The sequence below is a fragment of the Coffea arabica genome, chromosome 8c, assembly GCF_036785885.1.
Source record: "Coffea arabica cultivar ET-39 chromosome 8c, Coffea Arabica ET-39 HiFi, whole genome shotgun sequence".
Taxonomy (NCBI): domain Eukaryota; kingdom Viridiplantae; phylum Streptophyta; class Magnoliopsida; order Gentianales; family Rubiaceae; genus Coffea; species Coffea arabica.
Window position 1 is genome coordinate 3,466,623 of NC_092325.1, and position 18,517 is coordinate 3,485,139.

General features: G+C 36.1%; 2 protein-coding genes, 2 non-coding genes and 1 pseudogene across 10 annotated transcripts; 4 read left to right on the top strand and 1 right to left on the bottom strand.

Annotated features, from left to right (window-relative positions):
* Window positions 1–6,108, top strand: LOC113705433 (uncharacterized). Its single transcript, XM_027227285.2, has 7 exons — window positions 1–646; window positions 2,045–2,119; window positions 2,227–2,740; window positions 3,355–3,740; window positions 4,159–4,385; window positions 4,482–4,629; window positions 5,598–6,108. The coding sequence occupies exons 1-7, from the start codon at window positions 86–88 to the stop codon at window positions 5,724–5,726; spliced, it is 2,040 nt and encodes a 679-aa protein (XP_027083086.1). The 5' UTR covers window positions 1–85; the 3' UTR covers window positions 5,727–6,108.
* A 2,951-nt stretch (window positions 6,109–9,059) lies between these two features.
* Window positions 9,060–16,234, top strand: LOC113707444 (uncharacterized). 7 transcript variants are annotated; one of them, XM_027229782.2, is made up of 6 exons: window positions 9,060–12,019; window positions 13,159–13,238; window positions 13,358–13,678; window positions 13,773–13,909; window positions 14,235–14,453; window positions 15,273–16,234. In XM_027229782.2, exon 1 carries the CDS (start codon window positions 9,615–9,617, stop codon window positions 11,868–11,870), a length of 2,256 nt encoding a protein of 751 aa, XP_027085583.1. In that variant the 5' UTR covers window positions 9,060–9,614; the 3' UTR covers window positions 11,871–12,019; window positions 13,159–13,238; window positions 13,358–13,678; window positions 13,773–13,909; window positions 14,235–14,453; window positions 15,273–16,234. The 7 variants fall into 7 exon arrangements, with proteins under 7 accessions (XP_027085583.1, XP_071919234.1, XP_027085581.1 ...); XM_072063133.1 differs by lacking the exon at window positions 15,273–16,234 and having other exon boundaries at window positions 13,358–13,420; window positions 13,534–13,678; window positions 14,235–14,620; XM_027229780.2 differs by lacking the exon at window positions 15,273–16,234 and having other exon boundaries at window positions 9,060–9,358; window positions 9,461–12,019; window positions 14,235–14,620.
* Window positions 14,734–16,003, bottom strand: LOC140013772 (class V chitinase CHIT5a-like; annotated as a pseudogene).
* Window positions 16,235–18,074: 1,840 nt separating the features above from the next.
* On the top strand, window positions 18,075–18,146 carry TRNAW-CCA (transfer RNA tryptophan (anticodon CCA)). The gene has a single exon. It is a non-coding gene; the product is annotated as a tRNA-Trp (tRNA).
* Window positions 18,147–18,251: 105 nt separating this feature from the next.
* On the top strand, window positions 18,252–18,323 carry TRNAW-CCA (transfer RNA tryptophan (anticodon CCA)). The gene has a single exon. It is a non-coding gene; the product is annotated as a tRNA-Trp (tRNA).
* Window positions 18,324–18,517: the final 194 nt, after the last annotated feature.

Sequence of the window (18,517 nt, forward strand, 5' to 3'; positions counted from 1 at the left end):
AAGGAATTTTTCTCATTCGTCTGCGGCCGCTTCAGAATCAGAGCTCAAGTTTTCTGGACGCTCTTGAGCTCAGCTCCAGAAAAACATGTCTTCAAGAAAAGGAGGCTATAGAAGAGGAGGAAAAAATTCTCACTTTTATCAGCACCAAAACGACGAAAATTGGACTTTAAAACGCGTCCAAGATCACAATTTACCGCCCCAATTTGACCAACAATTCGCGCCTTCAAACTCTGAGCTGAATGTTGAACATAATCATTTTGAACAGCCCACAACGACATCCAAGAACCAAAAATATCGCCAGAATAGAAGAAATCCGGGGTGGGGTCTGCGAAATCGGAGACCCCAGGCGGTCAAACCTCAGTTTGTTAAGAAATCTGAGGTGAGTTCTTTGGGTATAGATGAGAGGAATGATGAAAAAAGGGAGGATTTTAGGGATGGCCTTGGCGAAGAATTGGAGAAGATTGCTAGTAAAAGTGAAGTTGTTGAAGGGAAGGATGAGGTTGAGGAAAAAATTGAAGGGTCTGGTCTGAATGAGGAGGATGTTGATGTGGTGCAGAAAAGGTTGGAAGAGTTACTGTTGAGCGCTCAAGAGGCTGAGTTGTCTGAAGAGCAGCTAAGGATTAATGATCAAGCTCAGGAGGATGAGGTAAATTATTATACTCGACTTTGGAATGTGTTTGATTAATTGGAAAGTCAATAGCTTGTTAACAACTTAGTTGTGTTTATATGGATTTCTAATGCTGCTGCATATGATAACTTGATCTTCCGTACCCTTTTGTTTAAGAAATTTGGACTTTAACACGATTTTTGATAATGGGTTATGACTATATCAGATGCTATGCTTGCTATTACTTCTTGTTGTGGATAGGATGGTTTGAGTTGGATATTACCCTGATCATGACGATCTCAATTCACGGAGACATTGTGTTTTTTGTATTTCTTGTATGCTGGAATTTACAAGTACTGTATCTGAACTAATTTGACGATTCAATTCTGTTTATGCAAAGGAGAAGAGCGAGCTGATGATTGTAATTGAATTTCATTTGCCGAGTGAAGGGGCTAGGATAGGTCTGAAAAATTGTTTAGCTCAACTGGATAAAGATTTGTTTAACCTATTGAGAAGAAGAGTTGAGAATCTGTTTTAACTTAATTGAGTGGAATTCTTTGAGTGTATCTGAACTAATTTGACGATTCAATTCTGTTTTCGCAAAGGAGAAGAGCGAGCTGATGATTGTAATTGAATTTCATTGCCAATTGAAGGGACTAGGATAGGTCTGAAAAATAAGATTAGGTGAGAAAAATTGTTTAGCTCAACTGGATAAAGATTTGTTTAACCTGTTGAGAAGAAGAGTTGAGAATCTGTTTTAACTTAATTGGGTGGAATTCTTTGAGTGTAAGTTCATGTAAAAAGAAAATACCCCGAATGACACTTTGATGGTTGGTGATACTAAGTTCTCTTCTTTATGGTGTCAAGTTGCAGTTCTGGTCTGATTATATATATGCAGCATTCTGTAGCTGCTATAGGTTGGGTTCATTATTTTTAGGATGTCTGATGGCTTCAAAATAGTCACTAAGAGAACAAGGATTCTTAACCAAAATTTCTTTATGTTTATCCCAATCATGCACTTTAGGCTTAGTCTAAGCATTGGCTAGGCAAGATAAAAGAGCTGTGATAAACTTTTCCGTGGTAGTCATTGTGGATCTAGCCTAGTCAGGATCCTTCATAAATGGCACAGGAATACTTGTCTAATTAGACTTGGAGCAGAAGAGATACTTTTGTCAGCATATTTTGCCGAAATATGAACATATATATCAACAGAAGGCAGATGTATGGTTCACAGAACGTGCTTTTGCAGTTGTTAGTAAATCAAAGCAATCCGTTGTCCCGTTTCTTGTAATATATCCATTGGAGTCATCTCTCTCTCTCTCTCTCTCTCTCTCTCTCTCTCTCTCGCTCTCTCTGTCACACACACACATGGACTCACACACACAAAAAAATACATGCATGTCATTCTCTAATTCTTTTTTGTTTCACCCGTTTCAGTTACTAGCTATGGAGTCAATTTATGGTGACAACATCTTCTTTCTTGACAAACAGAATGGCCTGAGATCTTTTCAGGTTATGTCTTCAAAATTTATTGCCTGTTGATTCATGCTTGGAGGATATTATCTGACACTAGAATTGTTTACTGGAGGATATTATCTAACATTAATATTGTTTACCAGATTCATATTCATATCGAAACACCTAGTGAAATTTCCGTAGCTGTGAAGCTGAACTCATCTGCAGTAAGCAAGGCCAATGATGATTCATCCGAGTTCTCTTACTCTTTCAAAGTCGAGTATCTGCCACCAATCATATTGACATGCATATTACCTAAATCATACCCAAGTCATCTTCCTCCTCATTTTACCATCTCTGCCCAGTGGTTATCTTCCACTAAGATTTCTGATCTTTGCAATGTACTTGACTCCATTTGGAATGAGCAATCAGGACAGGAGGTTATATATCAGTGGGTCGAATCAATACACAGTTCTTGTCTTTCTTTTCTTGGTTTTGATCAAGAAATTATTCTTGGTCCTTACGCTGTGAAGCAGGAACGAGATAGGCGTGCAATTTCAGGAAGTGTCTCCCCAGAGGTTGATATTCCATACATGAAAAGCTATAGCGATGAGCAGCGGCATGAGAACTTTAGCAAAAATATCCACGAATGCTGCATTTGTTTCAGCGAATTTGCAGGTAGTTTCACATGATGTAGTTCTAATCATCAAATTTGATTACATTTTCTCCTTTCTTCTGGCATCGCGGTATCAATATGTGTTCTTAGCATGAATTTATTTTGTGAAATGTTACAGGTACTGCCGCCAAACTTGGTCTGAAGTGCACAAATAGTTGAATCTTGCAGTTTTCAAATTATAGAAATGCTTGATAAGACCATTGGAGAGATGTTGTTCCATTTACTTGAAGTTGCATGTACACATCGGATTGTGAATGTTTCTATGTTTAGTGGTACTAGTGAATTTTATTGATCTAAGCCCAGTTTCATGCACACTCCCTCACATACATAATTATGTCTTCAGTGCAGATGACCATTTATTGAATTTCTTAATTTCCATTTAATTAATATTTAACTTGGTCTTATTCTTTCTTCTAGTGACAATTTTGCTTTGCTTGTAATTCTTTGTTTGACTCTATCAAGTGCTTTCTGAAGTTTGTTCAAAATGTATTTGTCTTTCAAAACCTGCGAAGATTTTGTAGTCTGGAATGTCATCATTTGAAGACCATAATAGTGTAAAGTTTTTTATTCCACTATACTGCCAAATGGTGCTTTAGTGACTTTTCCCCTCTCTCAGGCACAGAATTTGTTAGACTTCCATGCCAGCACTTCTTCTGCTGGAAGTGCATGAAAACCTATTCTGATATCCATGTAAAAGAAGGGACAGTTAGCAAGCTTCAGTGCGCTGATGCAAAATGTGGGGGCATGATTCCACCTGGTTTACTAAGACGATTGCTTGGTGATGAGGAGTTTGAACGTTGGGAGTCAATGACGTTACAGAAGACATTGGAGTCAATGACTGATGTGACTTACTGCCCAAGATGTGAAACAATTTGCATAGAGGACGAAGAGCAGCATGCACAGTGCTCAAAATGTTACTTTAGCTTTTGTACCCTGTGCAGGGAAAAACGACATGTTGGAGTTGCATGCATGACTCCCGAGATGAAGCTTCTTGTTTTGCAGGTATTGACTTTGCGCTTGGTGTAAGTCTCTTCTTTTCGAGGTTGGTTATTAGAGACATGAGTTAAAATGTCTTGAAACCTATTAGAATTGAGATACCGTTTGCCATTTGACCAGACCTGTGATAGCATAAGCATGTTTTGAGATATAACTTTATGTCTAAACAATAAGAAGGCTACCATTAGGTAGTATTGTGTCCCCAGTTTCCAAGTTTATTTCTTTTTTCTCTAGTGCATTAAGATTTTCCTTGATTCTTCTCTCAGATGAGGTGTTAACTATGAGCAGAATTTGCTTTGCTAGTGTTTGCCTTTTCTTTTGAATAGTTCTGTTTGGTTCCTTTCTCGGCCTTCCTCGTATCAATTACCAGCTATGTATAGGTTTTTGTAGATTTGAAATGCTAAACTTTTGTTCTTTGAAACAGGAGCGGCAGAATTCATCTCAACTCAAGGATGATCAAAGACGTCGTGAGAAAGAAATTATTAATGATCTCCTTAGTGTCAAAGAGATAAATATTTCTGCAAAGCAATGCCCTTCTTGTAAGATGGCCATCTCTCGGACTGAAGGTTGCAACAAGATGGTATGTGGTAATTGTGGACATTATTTCTGCTACCGCTGCAATAAGGAAATTGATGGATATGATCATTTCAGGTTTGAAATTCACTCTCTATTAGCTTCTTACATGCCTCTATATGCTAGTTTGTTTTCTAATCTGTTTGGCAACTCTTGAGCTTCTTCTTATTAAAGGGATGGAAGTTGCGAACTTTTTCCACCTGAAACTATTCAGCATTGGGAAGAGAGAATGAATGCTCGTCAAGTTGTGGGTCAGATCCAAGCTGAAATGTTTCCAGAGCGTGGTCACTCATGCCCTAATTGTGGTCAAATAAATCTAAAGGTTAGAGAAATGTCTTCATATTTTGAGGCTTAATATTTCTGCAACCTTGCTATAGCTATTATTCATGATAGTATAGAGCTCGAGCATCAAATTTGTTAAATTGATTCCTTAAGCTAGAAGCATAGCAATATCATTAGCATAGAGAATTGTGGCATGAATGCCAAAGAGGAATGAGTCGATATCTCCTGCCTTCTTCAATAACTCCACTCATTTAAATGGGTGTTTCCTATTTCTACTAAGTTACACCATGGAAATGACAGATTGTATCTTTTGTACCATCCTCAATTAAACAATATGAGCAAATAGAAAATGCAGGACTGTAGAAAAGACGAAGGGAATTCTTAAACTGAACTCTCATGTGTTGCAGAGAAGATTATGAAGCAATTTCTAACTCTCTGCTGCATATTGAAACTATATTAATCATCAAGAAAAAACGATTTGAGTATCTAAAAACCATTTCAAAGGTATGGACCTGAGTATGTTACTGGTACTTGGCCATTCATAAATTATCTGTTTGTTCCGTAATTGCAGGTAAAATGAATGCTCATCATGCTAAATGAAGAATCTAGTTAACAATGATCTTTCTTAATGGACAGCAAAATTATCAAACAAGTATATCAAAGTAGTATCTTGGCAGTGGAAAACCATTTAGCTTGAATTCATATGAACTTAAAATAATCTTGCCTTTTGAACTGCCATACCTTGTCAACAATCTGCTGTAAGTCTTGAAGTTTATTTTGAAAGCAATCTTGGTTTCCCTTTAAAATCAAATATGGGCAGAAGTAGAAGATTTTCCAATCAATTGCTGTAAAATTTTCTTTCTCCAATCTTCGTCTTTGTCGTTTGCAGTTATAAAAAACTTTGCTTGTTATTACTTTTAGTTGTAAACTGACCTTTCTGTTATCTTTTCCAACTTGTGGAGTTGATATCTGATTGGTCCTCTTTTTCCCTTTCCGATCCTCTGGCAGGCCGGGAACAACAATCACATCTTCTGCTGGGCATGCCAGAATCATTACTGCTATTTGTGTAGAAAAATGGTGAGACGTAGCGCCCAACATTATGGACCAAAGGGTTGCAAACAGCACACTGTGGGATGACTACGATTAAGTCACCAAGTTCTAGTACCTTGGAAAGCATATGCTATATACAACAAATGCATACCAAACCTGTGCTTTTTAGATTCCAACAGAGTTAATGGAATTCCCATGAAACAGTACTTTCTTGCATCAAATCAGGACGTACCAGAATTTTGTATTGCTTTTCTTCAAATTTCACTCGTTAGAGCTTCTTACTCTTTACTTCCAATTTCCGTGATTTGTAGATTTCTACATGCTGAGTGCTGTTGTATATCCTCAGTTTTGGGTTATACATCTTTTTTTTTTTTTTGTCACTCTTATATAGAAAAATGCCAATTGTAAAATTTCTCTACATTTTGGTCCCCCTCGAAGTTACGATTATTCTGAAGTTCTTTCTCCTAAATTTCTATCATTTTGAAGTTTGTCGATGCAGTGCAAATGGGATTTTCTCATTTCTTGAAGCTGAAAAAGAATCACGCTGATTAATACTCAAATGCCATGCTTTTCAAATTGCCTACAGATGATCAAAATGGATGAGCAATGCACTTGTTTTAGTTTTAACTATTTGAGATCAGGGCTTGCTGTTGTTTCTTCACCATTGTGCTCCAAGAAACACTCACCTGTATGAGGAACGGACAACAATTTTACATGTAGTGTAGGGCTGCAAACGAGCCGAGTTGAATCGAGATTTGGGCTAATCGAGTCGAGTCTCGATTAAATTTTATTAAGTTCGAACTCGAGTTTGAGCTTGACGAGCCGGCAATTTAAAGTTCGAGCTCGATTCGAGTCGAGCTCGAGCTCGAAAAAAAATAAAAAATAATTATTTTATTTTTAAAAAATAAATAAAATAATATTTTTTCTTAATAAATAATAAAATACTAAGGATATATATGTAATTTTACAATTAAAATAAGAAAATAAAAATATATATATACTTAAAATAAAAAAAATAAAAAATATTATATATATATATATATACTCGAGCTTGCGAGTTGGCTCGCGAGCTAACGAATATTTTGAGCTCGAGTTCGACTCGAACTTGATATTGATCGAGCTCGACTCAAGCTTGACTCGAGCTGCTCGCGAGCGGCTCGATTCGTTTGCAGCCCTAATGTAGAGCAAGTAGAAGCCAAAAGAATGCACCACTGGTTTGCCATAAAATTCAACCTATCAAGAAAAATGCACTACTTGAAAGATCGGAAAGCATGAAAGGAAATTAGATTATAAACTTTCAAACACAATAATCAAACTTAAACCTCCAGTAGCAAATTTAATGATAGCCAAATTCATCGACCATGAAAGCTGAGGATTTTTTTAGTTTGGTGTTTAAAAAAAAAACCAATTTAAAGATACCCAAATTAATCGGCCATGAAAGTCAAGAATTCTTTTAATTTGGTGTTCAAAAAATCATACCAAACTGAGATCAAGAAATTTTTTTGTCAATTTTAGATGTTATAGCATTGCTTTTATGATGTGAATATCTATGTCCATACTATAAATAAATCTTAGGGCCTAATGGTATTACAATCATTTTGTGATCTACATTTTCTACCCTCACAATAAAGGGCATACCGATGCAACCATTCTCATATACATACATACATACATATATACATATATACATACATACATATATATATATATATATATATATATATATATCTGACTATAATATAAGAATCAGTTGGTTCTACTGTAACTCCTTCAGGCACTGCTATGTGGTACAATGAGACTTGAAGTTTGAATTTCTTTTGCTGTCTTGACCTTTGTTCTGCCATTATAAGAATCCAAACGGGCTGCAAATTTTGGGCCATGGAATAACGATATGATATGAAGTATGGTAAGAGAAGGGCAGTCCAGTCACTTGCTATGAAAAAAAAAAAAAAGAAAAACAGTGTAGACAATCTGTTTTATGCTATTAAAATCAAAGAAAAAAGTAGGCTTATCTCTGTTTGGATTGATAATTTTTTCAAAAATAATTTTTTCAAATACAATGCTACAGTAATACACAATAACTCAAAAAAATCTCATCCATGCAATATATCAAATATTTCAAATAATTTTTATAGTAAAAATTTTTTCATATACACTGCTACAGTATTTCGAATTTGTATTTTAAGTTTTTTCTATTTGTTTGGGATTTAGAGGGAAAAAAAATCTACCAAAACTTATACTATGGCTCTGATATAAAAAAGTATAAGAGAAACAAAGCTCTTTTATTTTTATTTTTGTTTTGTCGGATGAATTCTTTATTGTCAATTTTGAGCTGTTGGATTTGAATTTATCAATTGTTCTTCTCTTAGTCACCATTGGATTGTTAACTTTGTGATGCACTTTGCCAGAGTTTAAAACCTTTGACCATTATTTTTTAGATATTGTCCCTTATTTTTAAATAGATAGGCGGCAAGCTTTATTTGAGATGAAAATCAAAGAGATTTCTATCATATAATGTCCACAAGGTGAATTAAGAAAATCTCCAGAAAATGAGCTTCAAATCCTCTAATTATTTGTTTTCTTCACAATATAATTCAATAGTGCAACCTCATGCAAAAAATAAATAAATAAATAAAAGGACTATACTATTCCAAGCTAACAGAAATAAAAACTAATTTTTCATATATAATTGAATGGTTTCTATACTATAAAAAATAAAGAGTTTGAAATAAATACTTCTTTAGAGAATAACAAAACTGGTATATTTTTGAAACAACCATGCACATTTTTCTTTGTACTACTATAAGGTGACAAAAAAAAAAAACAATTCGTGAAAAAAATATGCACATCTTTCTTTTTGTTATTAAACACCAACTAGGTTGTCACCTCTAAATTATGAAAACACTTATATGTTTTGTTATTTTTTCCAAAAAAATATGATTGCAACTACCACGAATATATTACTTGGTCAATTGGTACATTGAATACTTTTCAGTGGACACTGGCTGTGCGTAGCATAGCGTAGCTTAACTAGTATATATACATACATATGTATGTATATGTGTATGTATATATATATATATATGTGTGTGTGTGTATACCAAAACTAATCATCTTTACGTTTTAATTTAAACAGATTCTCTAACAATAGTATATATACATACATATGTATAAATATGTGTGTGTGTATATATATATATGTATCCCAAAAAACTAATCATCTTTACATTTTAATTTTAACAGATTCTCTAACAAATTAACTTTTATAGTTCAAACTTTAAAACTAATTTCTACAAAAAAAAAAAAAAGAATTGTACAAATAAACATATCTATATCATTTGTCTACACGTTGTCGTAATCATTAATCAGAACATATGTAAATTCGGGAAGTCCAGGCCCAAATGTGAGGACCGCCGAAAGGTCCAATAGCCAAAACCCAAGGTCACAAGTCAGAGAGAACTCCAGAGGGCGGCAGAGTGGGGAGAAACTTGAAAAATAGTTGTGTTGCTGCCTTTGACGTTCAGCAAAAGTGCCTGCAAACGCCACCAAGCCATAACAATATAGCTCGAAGGAAAAAAAAGTGGCACCCACGCCCACGCTGCTAGTCTCATCTCACAGGTATCTTCAATTCTAGGACTTCTGAGTTTTCCGTCTTCCTAAAGGCAGGAAGATAAGACGACCCTTTACTCCGTTCTTCAAGATTGTTTCTCAAATTTGTGGTATTGAATTGAAATTTTTTGTCCTTTTTATTGATTTTCATCTGGGCTGGTCAGAATAGCAAGAATATGAAATTTAAGTATCTGGGATGTCTTTATTTTCAGTTAAGAGTTCAAGTTCTTGGGTTGAAGTAGTTAGAGGCATGGTCTCAACTTAGAATGCTATGGAGAAAGGGACTTTCTTGCTTTTTAGCGTCAGAAGAATTATGCTGGTAAGTTTGGCTGTGTTTGAAAGAAGAAAAGGTCGAACTTTTGCTTCATGGGTCTGTGCTTATTTTCAAAAAAATCTTACCTTGACTTGATTTTCTCTGGTTTATTCGAATTGAGGTCATTTAAGAGGCCTGTTATTGTTAAAGCTAGCAGCTTTACTAAACTGTATAGAGGTGCTTCTGCTCTTCTGCTTCTAGATGATTATGATTCTGGCTCAAATAGTGATAGCTCTTTAGTAGTGAATGAAGTAGCTGTTCCAGAAAATAGGCTGCATACATGTGACGGGCTCCAGTTGCTTTCCGTTGTGGTTAGAGTTATAAAGTCGTTGAACTGGCGAGCTGCAAGAGAGATGAGGTTCAGAGAATCCGTAGAGAAGTATGGTTTTCCATTTTCTATTGACGCCTTTAGGATGACAGTGCATGTATTTGGGTTTGCTCGAATGCCAATGGAAATGCATGGTTTGCTTAGGGATGTTTTATATTATTATCAAGATGTCGGTTATGATATGTTTGAGTTGCTTCCAAGTATGTTAGAATTGCTCAATGATGCGGAAACCTCGGCTGTTCTTGTTGATGTCCTTATAAAGCTTTTTGCTGCCAATTCTATGCTTGAAAATGCAGTTGACGTGTTTTTCCAGGCTCAGAACATTGGCGTTCAGCCTGGTATACGGTCATCTAATTTCTTGCTTAAGTGCTTGGTAGAAGGGAGTAGAAGGCAAGAACTTTCAACTTTATTTGAGGAAATGAAGAACTCTGGGCCATCTCCTTCTGTCTATACGTATACAATTCTGATGAATTTCTACTGTAATGAGCAATACGCACAAGACAAGGTGGATATGCAACAAGCCACTTCAATTCTTGAAGAAATGGATAATAATGGTATTGAGCCATCTGTTGTAACATACAGTACATATATTCATGGACTTTGTAGAGTTGGATTTGCTGTTTTAGCCTTGAAGCTTATCCAGGACTTGAAGCATAATAACCAGCCCCTCAATGTTTACTGCTACAATGCTGTAATGCATGCAATTTGTAGAAATGGTAAACCAGATGAAGCTATGGGACTTTTGGGAGAAATGAGGAGTTATGGAATCACACCCGACGTTTATAGCTACAGCATTCTAATTGATGGGTTCTGTGAATGTGGAGAGATTGAGAAAGGTCTTACTTTATTTGAGGAGATGGAGAGCCCTGAAGTAAATATAAAACCATCTCTTGTTACCTATAGCTCACTCTTAAAAGGACTATCTGGGATTGGACTGATGGAAGCCTCAGTTGACATGTTCCATAGGCTTGGAAGTTATGGATACAAATATGACCAGCATGCATTCAGCATCCTAATAAGTGGATATCTTATGCAGGGCAATTTGGATTCTGCCCATGAACTCCTGGAGGAGATGATCAGAACTAATTTGACTCCTTGTGCTATAGATTATAAAAACTTGATCAATGGTTTCTGCAGGATTGGTTCAATTGATAAGGCCTTGCAATTGTTCAATACTGTGAAAGACTCAGGAGTACGGCCTAATACTTTAACTGTCAATGACATTGTAAGTGGGTACTGCATGGAAGGAGATATCAGGGAAGCTTTGGAATTTCTTGAAGAAATGACGGACCAAGGCATCAACCCCAACATTTATAGTTACAGTATAATAATAAATAGGCTGTGCAAGGAAGGAAAATCTGAATATGCGTTGGAGCTTATCCCTATGATGCTTAAAAGGAATATATTACCAAATGTTGTAGTTTATAGCACTCTCGTAGATGGTTTTGCTAAACAGGAAAAGTTAGAGAAGGCCTTAATGTTGTATACAAGAATGATAAAGTTTGGTGTTACTCCCAACACAATCACTTTTACTATCCTCATAAATGTATTATTCACCATGGGTAAAGTGAAAGAGGCATATAATTTGTTTGAAAAGATGATTTTGAATGGCCTGGATCCTGATAGGATATGTTACACATCAATTATAGCTGGATTGTGTAAGATTGGATATGTGAAGATCGGTTTGAAGTTGTTTGAAGAAATGCTGCAGAAAGGCCATATGCCTTCAGTTGTTACTTATACTTGTTTAATTGATGGTTTTTGCAAACAAAATCGAATGGATATTGCAACCATGTTGGTGGATAAAATGAGAAGACACAACATGTCTCCTGATGTGGTGACTTATGATGTTATTATTCATGGATACATTAGGAAGGGACAAGTGCACAAACTTCATTATTTATTTGACGAAATGAGAAAGGAAGGCATTGTTCCTGATGATATTATGTGTAAAACACTAGGGCTAATTGGCTGTAGATAAAGGATGTTAAGCTGCAGAACATGCTTTTACTAAGAGGGTTCTGGTGACCTTCTTAATCTGTGGCAGCTGTTTTGTTCAATACCTCTGCAAAGGTTGGAGATGTGACCACTTTATCCTTCTTGCAGCTGGCTTGGTGGAGCCCAAACTGGGTAATGGTCTTTCTTGTGAATCTTTTTGTGTCTGGATATGTCGATTACTGCATGTCAGCAATGTAAAACTAGAGATTCTTGTTAACATGGAAGGGTACAAGTATGCTGCCTTTGGGATAATTATTAGGAATAGATACCCATGTACTTTTCGATAGGACTAATTGATGTAATGCAGTAGTTCTTATTGAAGGTTGAAACTCTATGCTTTCCAGGCAAGTGAGTAGCACTCTTTGCTTCCAGGAGTAGAATTTAAAGAAAACTAGTACCTTGTGTATCACAGTTACCATTTCTTCAAAAAAGGGTTAGTTCCTTATTTTCGTAAGCTTTATGGTTTTAATGGACGAGATCCTGTTTCATGTCCTTACAAATACTACCACATTTCCACCCTGGAATAGGTTTCACTCTTGTTGCCCGGAGAATTCATTCCCTTGAAACACACACACAAAGTTTCTGTCCTTTAGAATGTTGGTCGAACACAGAAGATTATAGAATGTCAATCTTGTTGCACCTACTATGTCAACTTTAGGGAAGTATTCCATTTTGCAGTTGTTATCAGTTCTGAAGCCTTAATTGTACCCAATCACTTAAAAACTCAACCTGGGAAGCAGTCTCTGCTTTCTGAAGGTCTTCCTAGCATATACTGCTAGCATGACTTTAGATGTGCGACATTCTTTTTCGTACACGATCATCCTCAACAGCACTAGACAGCAGCACGTAATGGTCTTCTTCACATTCTGCTAAGAAATGCTAGTATTGTGGGACCTTTAGCTATATATTGTAATTGGCTATTTAAGAAACCTGCTTCATTGTCTATGCATCTGCACCATTGAAACATTGAAGTAAAGTTTAACTGTTTTGAAGTCTGCAATTGTATTGTTTCTCTGGTGTTGTCCCATATTAAGTGACCTTTTCTACATTGTTGCCGCTGTATGGAATTTCTTTCATCTGCTAGTTTTATCCTCATATATTTCCTTCAACTGAAACTGAGCATACAGATGGTGTGCTATCAAATTATCATTATTATCCTATTTTGGTAGCATGTTTTCAGCACTTCTCTCTCTCTCATAGTAGGTCTGGATTTCTTTAAAGTGTTACAGTGCAAATGAATGATGTAACTAACTATAGCTTTCCTCGGTCAGATTGAAGGAAGGCCTTAGCATGAATGGGGAATCTCTGAACTGTGGCTGTTCCCATCAGGTTCTTTTTGGCAAGCACTCTGGTACAGTACTAAGCTTTAACACATCTCTCTCTCCCTCTATCTCATAGTAGTTATGGATTTCCTTCGAGTGTTAAAGTGCAATGCTGAAATTGTAATTAAGTCTAGCTTTGCTCTGCCAGATTGAAGAAAGGACTTAGCATGAAAAGAGAAATAATCTCTAATATGTGGCCTGTGCCCATCAGGTTCTGTTTACTAAGCACTCTGCTATGGATACTTTGTCCCCCTCTTCATCTCAAACACAAGCAGATGCATTCTTGGTTCAAATTATGCATCATTTTCCTTTCCCTTTCATTAGACTGAGTGAATAAAGGATTGGATTTCACCATCATGTGCGCTGGCAGACTTCAAATGCAGAAATGTAGTGTGAGAAAGTTTTGTCTGTTGTTGTCCAACGAGTTGTATGATTAAAAGAGCCAAGTGTGATACCAAGGCCACCTTTGGTAGGTCATATTTCTTCTATTTTACAACCATTTTCTATAAATGTTTATGTCTCATCTCATTTGCATATGTTTATCAACATGAATGCGTTCACAGGTAGCTGCATTCAATTCCATTTATTTCTTTAGAGGAATTCTGGATTGATGCAATCTCTTAATATCAATTAGAAGGGTTAATGCTGTGGAAACTCAAGTTAAAGAGTGGTGCCTTGAGAATTCTACTTACATCAGATGGTAAGCTTCAGACAATCTTCAACTTGCTATAGATCAGGAATTCCTATATTTTGTTCTTGCTTATGGTCAGAACAGTATCAGATAAATGTGAAACCAACTGGTAAATTCCCCCCCCCCCCCCCAAAAAAAAAACCAAAAAAAGGCACAAAAACAAAAAAGGGAATCATGGTGTGGTTTTATAACTTGTGTGAAATAAAGGACAAACTAGTATTTCAAATTGAAGGACTGTGCAGTATGTCAATAAATATTCTGGAATATGTATTACGGAGCCTGAAATCTTGGTAGATATTGTTTCCATATTCACAATCTCGTCTTTCACATGTAGGACAAACAAGAGCTAAAAATTGAAACATAGAGTCCACACACGTATGAAGATTTACAAATGGATCAACATACAGTCCACAAACATTGGAAGGTGGACAAATAACATGTCTAGTAATCTTCAAGGTTGTCAACAGCATCTGGCCTCACAGAAGCGTGCTTAATCACACCAATCAGATACTGTCCCAAGCCATTGGAGCTGCCATTGTACTGTGTACCACTAGTTAGTCCAACAGTAACATATGGAAGTTGTACATATTTGCTTTACTAGTTAACTGGTATTAAGCATAATGTGGTGGAGATTATGTTTTCGGTAAATTTGTTCAATCTTTGATGCATTCAAATGTCCACTTATTTCAGTTAAATGTAAGTCTGAGTTTAAACATGTAACTTGACAAAGTGGAAAGTGAAGTAGAACTGAAAATTGACACAAAAAACCTTAAAGCTCCAAGGTAGGAAAACCTAGATGTGCTGATGCTTTATATACTCTTGTGTTGTCTTTCTCAGTGAGGATTCCACTGGCACTGGTAACATTGTTTAGTTTTGTTGTTGTGATTAGCAGTAGTTCTATGCTTGTTTTCCTCTTGGAGATCAAAGCAGATATGTTGACTAAGGCCAGTGTAGAAGCCAAAACTTAGCTTGTAGCCTGTTTCTACATGTATGCTTAAGCCAAACATGAAAAGTAATTGGATTAAAGCCTGGAGGTTGATTATTTCATTATTCTTTGCACTGTTGCTCGTGAATATAAAGCAAGAATATTTTGACTGAAGTATCACACAGACCAGGAATAGAAGTCTACCTGCTTTGGCAAGGTTTGAATTTTCATCACAACCAAGTGCCCAGAAAAATTACCCACCAAGACCCTGAGCCTTGGCAAACCTGATTTTATTTTTGATTGATCTGGTATCATCATATCCGATCCAGTTGGTTCCAGTATACGAATAGGTTGATACTGTTGTGTGATCATATACCACGGTAGTAGCTTTGTTTGCTAAATTGAAGTCCACTATATCTTTATATGCCATAATACCTCCATTTCCAGGACCAACTCTCACAGCGGGAGCTCCATGATCGTTTGGGCCCTTTAATTGCCATGTCCTGCCATATGCTGGCATGCCCATGACTTGCTTTGTCAAGGGAACACCATTCTTCCATGAAGAAACTCCATAGCTAGTGCTGACATTACTAGACCTTGTCATAGACCAGCGCATGAGCCCCAGTTACTGCAGCGTTCCAAGCACCATGGCAGTCAGAGCACATGGGATTCAGAGAATCAACATATTTCCTAATGGCAGAACCAGGATAGGCATATGGCAATTCAGCTAACAAGAATCTAGAAGCAAACAGCTGCAGATGTCAGGAGTCGAGGTTTGCCTGAGGCAAGTGACTCCTTTTCTAATGCAGCACGTCACTCCTTGAAGAGCATTGCAAGGTTTGTCATGTCTTGTCTGCTGTTTGGAAATTCCCAATCAAGATCAAGACCGTCAAGCCCATACTTTCTAGCTGCATCTATGGTAGACTGAGTGACTGCACCGCGAATTCCTGGATTGCTTACCATGTTGTAGAAAGTGCAAGGACTTGCTGCTCCTCCCCTAATGGACTGGAAGGGTCTTTTGCTGTTGCATTTCTTCTATGGAATGTGGCTGTGAAGTTTCCCATCCATTGACCATCCGGTTGCGTTATAGAAAGCTGGTATGTTGTGGCGTCAGGTTCGGCAAAGGCGTAGAAGAGGAGAGTGAAATACGAAGTTGGTATGCTTGATGGAGGAAGCATCTCTACTATCTTGAACCTCAAAAATATACATCTTACCCCCTCAAATCAACAACCCCTGTGCATAATTTTCTTCCTAAATGACCCCGATTTTCCTAGTTTCTCAACGATCAACGTTTAGAATGTTGCATTTTCCTCTTATGTGTTCATCATAATATGTATATTATGATGTTGGATTACAGTATAAATTAAAATTTTTTTTTTTTAAAAAAAACTCCCTCTACTTTGGCCTTATCTCCATCCTATTCCACTGTCATGTCAGTGCTCTTGTGTTGGTCACTACTCTTTTTTCGTTTGACCTATTTAAAAAAAAAATATATATATATATATATATATATATATAATTCTAATAAAAATTGCAATTATCAGTCTTTTGAATTAGCTAAAAATTCAACATTAAATCATGAAAATTACTTTAATATTTTGAATTCATTTTTTCACATTTGATACTATGCAAAATATAAATCAATACACATTAATTTTTTTTAACAAACAACGTAACATGTAACAAATAAAAAGTCAAGTAAATTAACATAACAAAATCATATTTTACTATGAATATAATAAATTGCAAAGTAAAGGTACATTATTTTATCACAATAAACTATCATATTATTTATTTTAAATTATGATATATACATACATATTAGTCTTATACTGCACTATATATAAGGCGGGGGGACAAGGAGGCGGATGTAGTCCCATTCAAACCGATGCTAAATTATACATAAGTCTATGTAATAAGTTAATTAAACCACTGCCTAACATCACATCATGCAGTAACAAAATATTTCGATGAATATATAATAAGAAAACGCAACAAGTTAAAAGTTGATTATTAAAAAAGTAGGAATGTTGAGGCTAATTTGGGAAGAAAAGTATGCACATGAGTTTGTCAAAATTAAAAGTACAAACATGATTCACTTATGGGAACAAAATGTAAATTTTTGAAGCTTAGGGTGGTAAAGTGTTACAACCCCAAAAGCTCATGAGGGCAAAGTGTTATTAACCCTTCAAGATATTATAACTTTCCTGAAATAGAATTTGAACCCCACTGCTTCCATATAATGGAGTTTGCCAAGAATATGAGCCTCATTGTTTTGGTTCTTTTTGGACAAGCTGCCTTTTCCCAAAGGAATTTTTTGATTGTTACATGCATAGAAAGACGCTGGTTGATCTGGTTTTAGACCAATGTCACAATCAAAGACCATTCCACAAATAAGCTGCCCCCAACCAAGTACGGATTACTCCGCTCGTTTGACATTATTTATTCATTATTATTAGTCAACACAAGTTGGTTCAGTTGGTAAGAACGGATTAATTCTTCACAAAACGTCGTGTATGAACGATTTGTAAAAATCTCTGTAACTTATGATTCTGAAAACTTACTCTAACCTCTAGTAGTAATCGAAGTCGAATCTATCCAAATTTTTTTTCTATAAAAAAATCATTTATTATTATACCATACGTCATTCATTCTTCGTGCCCTTGTACGCCCCAACATTCAAAACAAGAAAAAAGGGAGACAAGAAAGCTGTTGATTATGGGGTCAAACTGTTTGCCAATTGGCCAGCCTTTGTGTTATTAAATGCATTTTGAAAAAGGTTATAAGCATTTCCTTTTCTGGCTAAATATGTGTTTTAAGTGTGCAAGTGACTCTAGCAATTTGAGAATAAAAGCTGGAAGATGTCATTTGGCAATCATTCAAACAGGTAAATGATCCTAAGTGCAAAATAACGATTCTTCTTGTTTTGTTTGACCATCCACCCAGCCAAAGCTATTTTCAATTGAGATGAAGCATAAAGCCATAAATACGTTGTACGCAATTTTAAGCGATTTTGCTGAACTATGATTGTTTGCAGAATTTATTTTTTAATTTGTTCTAGGCTGCTCCTTAGAAATTTATCATAGACTTTGTTTTTTTTTTTTTTTTGGGCTCCTGATTTTTAGAAGGGAATATCAGTGTATATTATGGAAAATAAATTAGAAATTAGGACTCACGGTACTAACAAAATTTTAAATAAAAGATCGTTGTTTATGCTATATATAGTTATTATATTAAAAGCAACCAAAGGGATCCGTGGCGCAATGGTAGCGCGTCTGACTCCAGATCAGAAGGTTGCGTGTTCGATTCACGTCGGGTTCAAAATCCCCGATCCTTGGTCCCTGTCCTTTTCCTCTCTTTTTCCCTTTCGGACACTAATTGTTTATTTTATGCTAGATATATTTATTATACTGACAGCAACCAAAGGGATCCGTGGCGCAATGGTAGCGCGTCTGACTCCAGATCAGAAGGTTGCGTGTTCGATTCACGTCGGGTTCAAAATCCCCGATCCTTGATCCCTCTCTTTTTCCCTTTCGGACGCCAATTGCTTATGACAAGCGAATTGATTTATCAATGATTTTGGATTTACCCAATTGAAGAATCTGCAAATCACCTCAAGCCTCTAAATCAGAGGGCTTAAACTCTTGGATGACCTTTCTTTTTCTTTTTCTAGACACTTTTTGGATAATCTT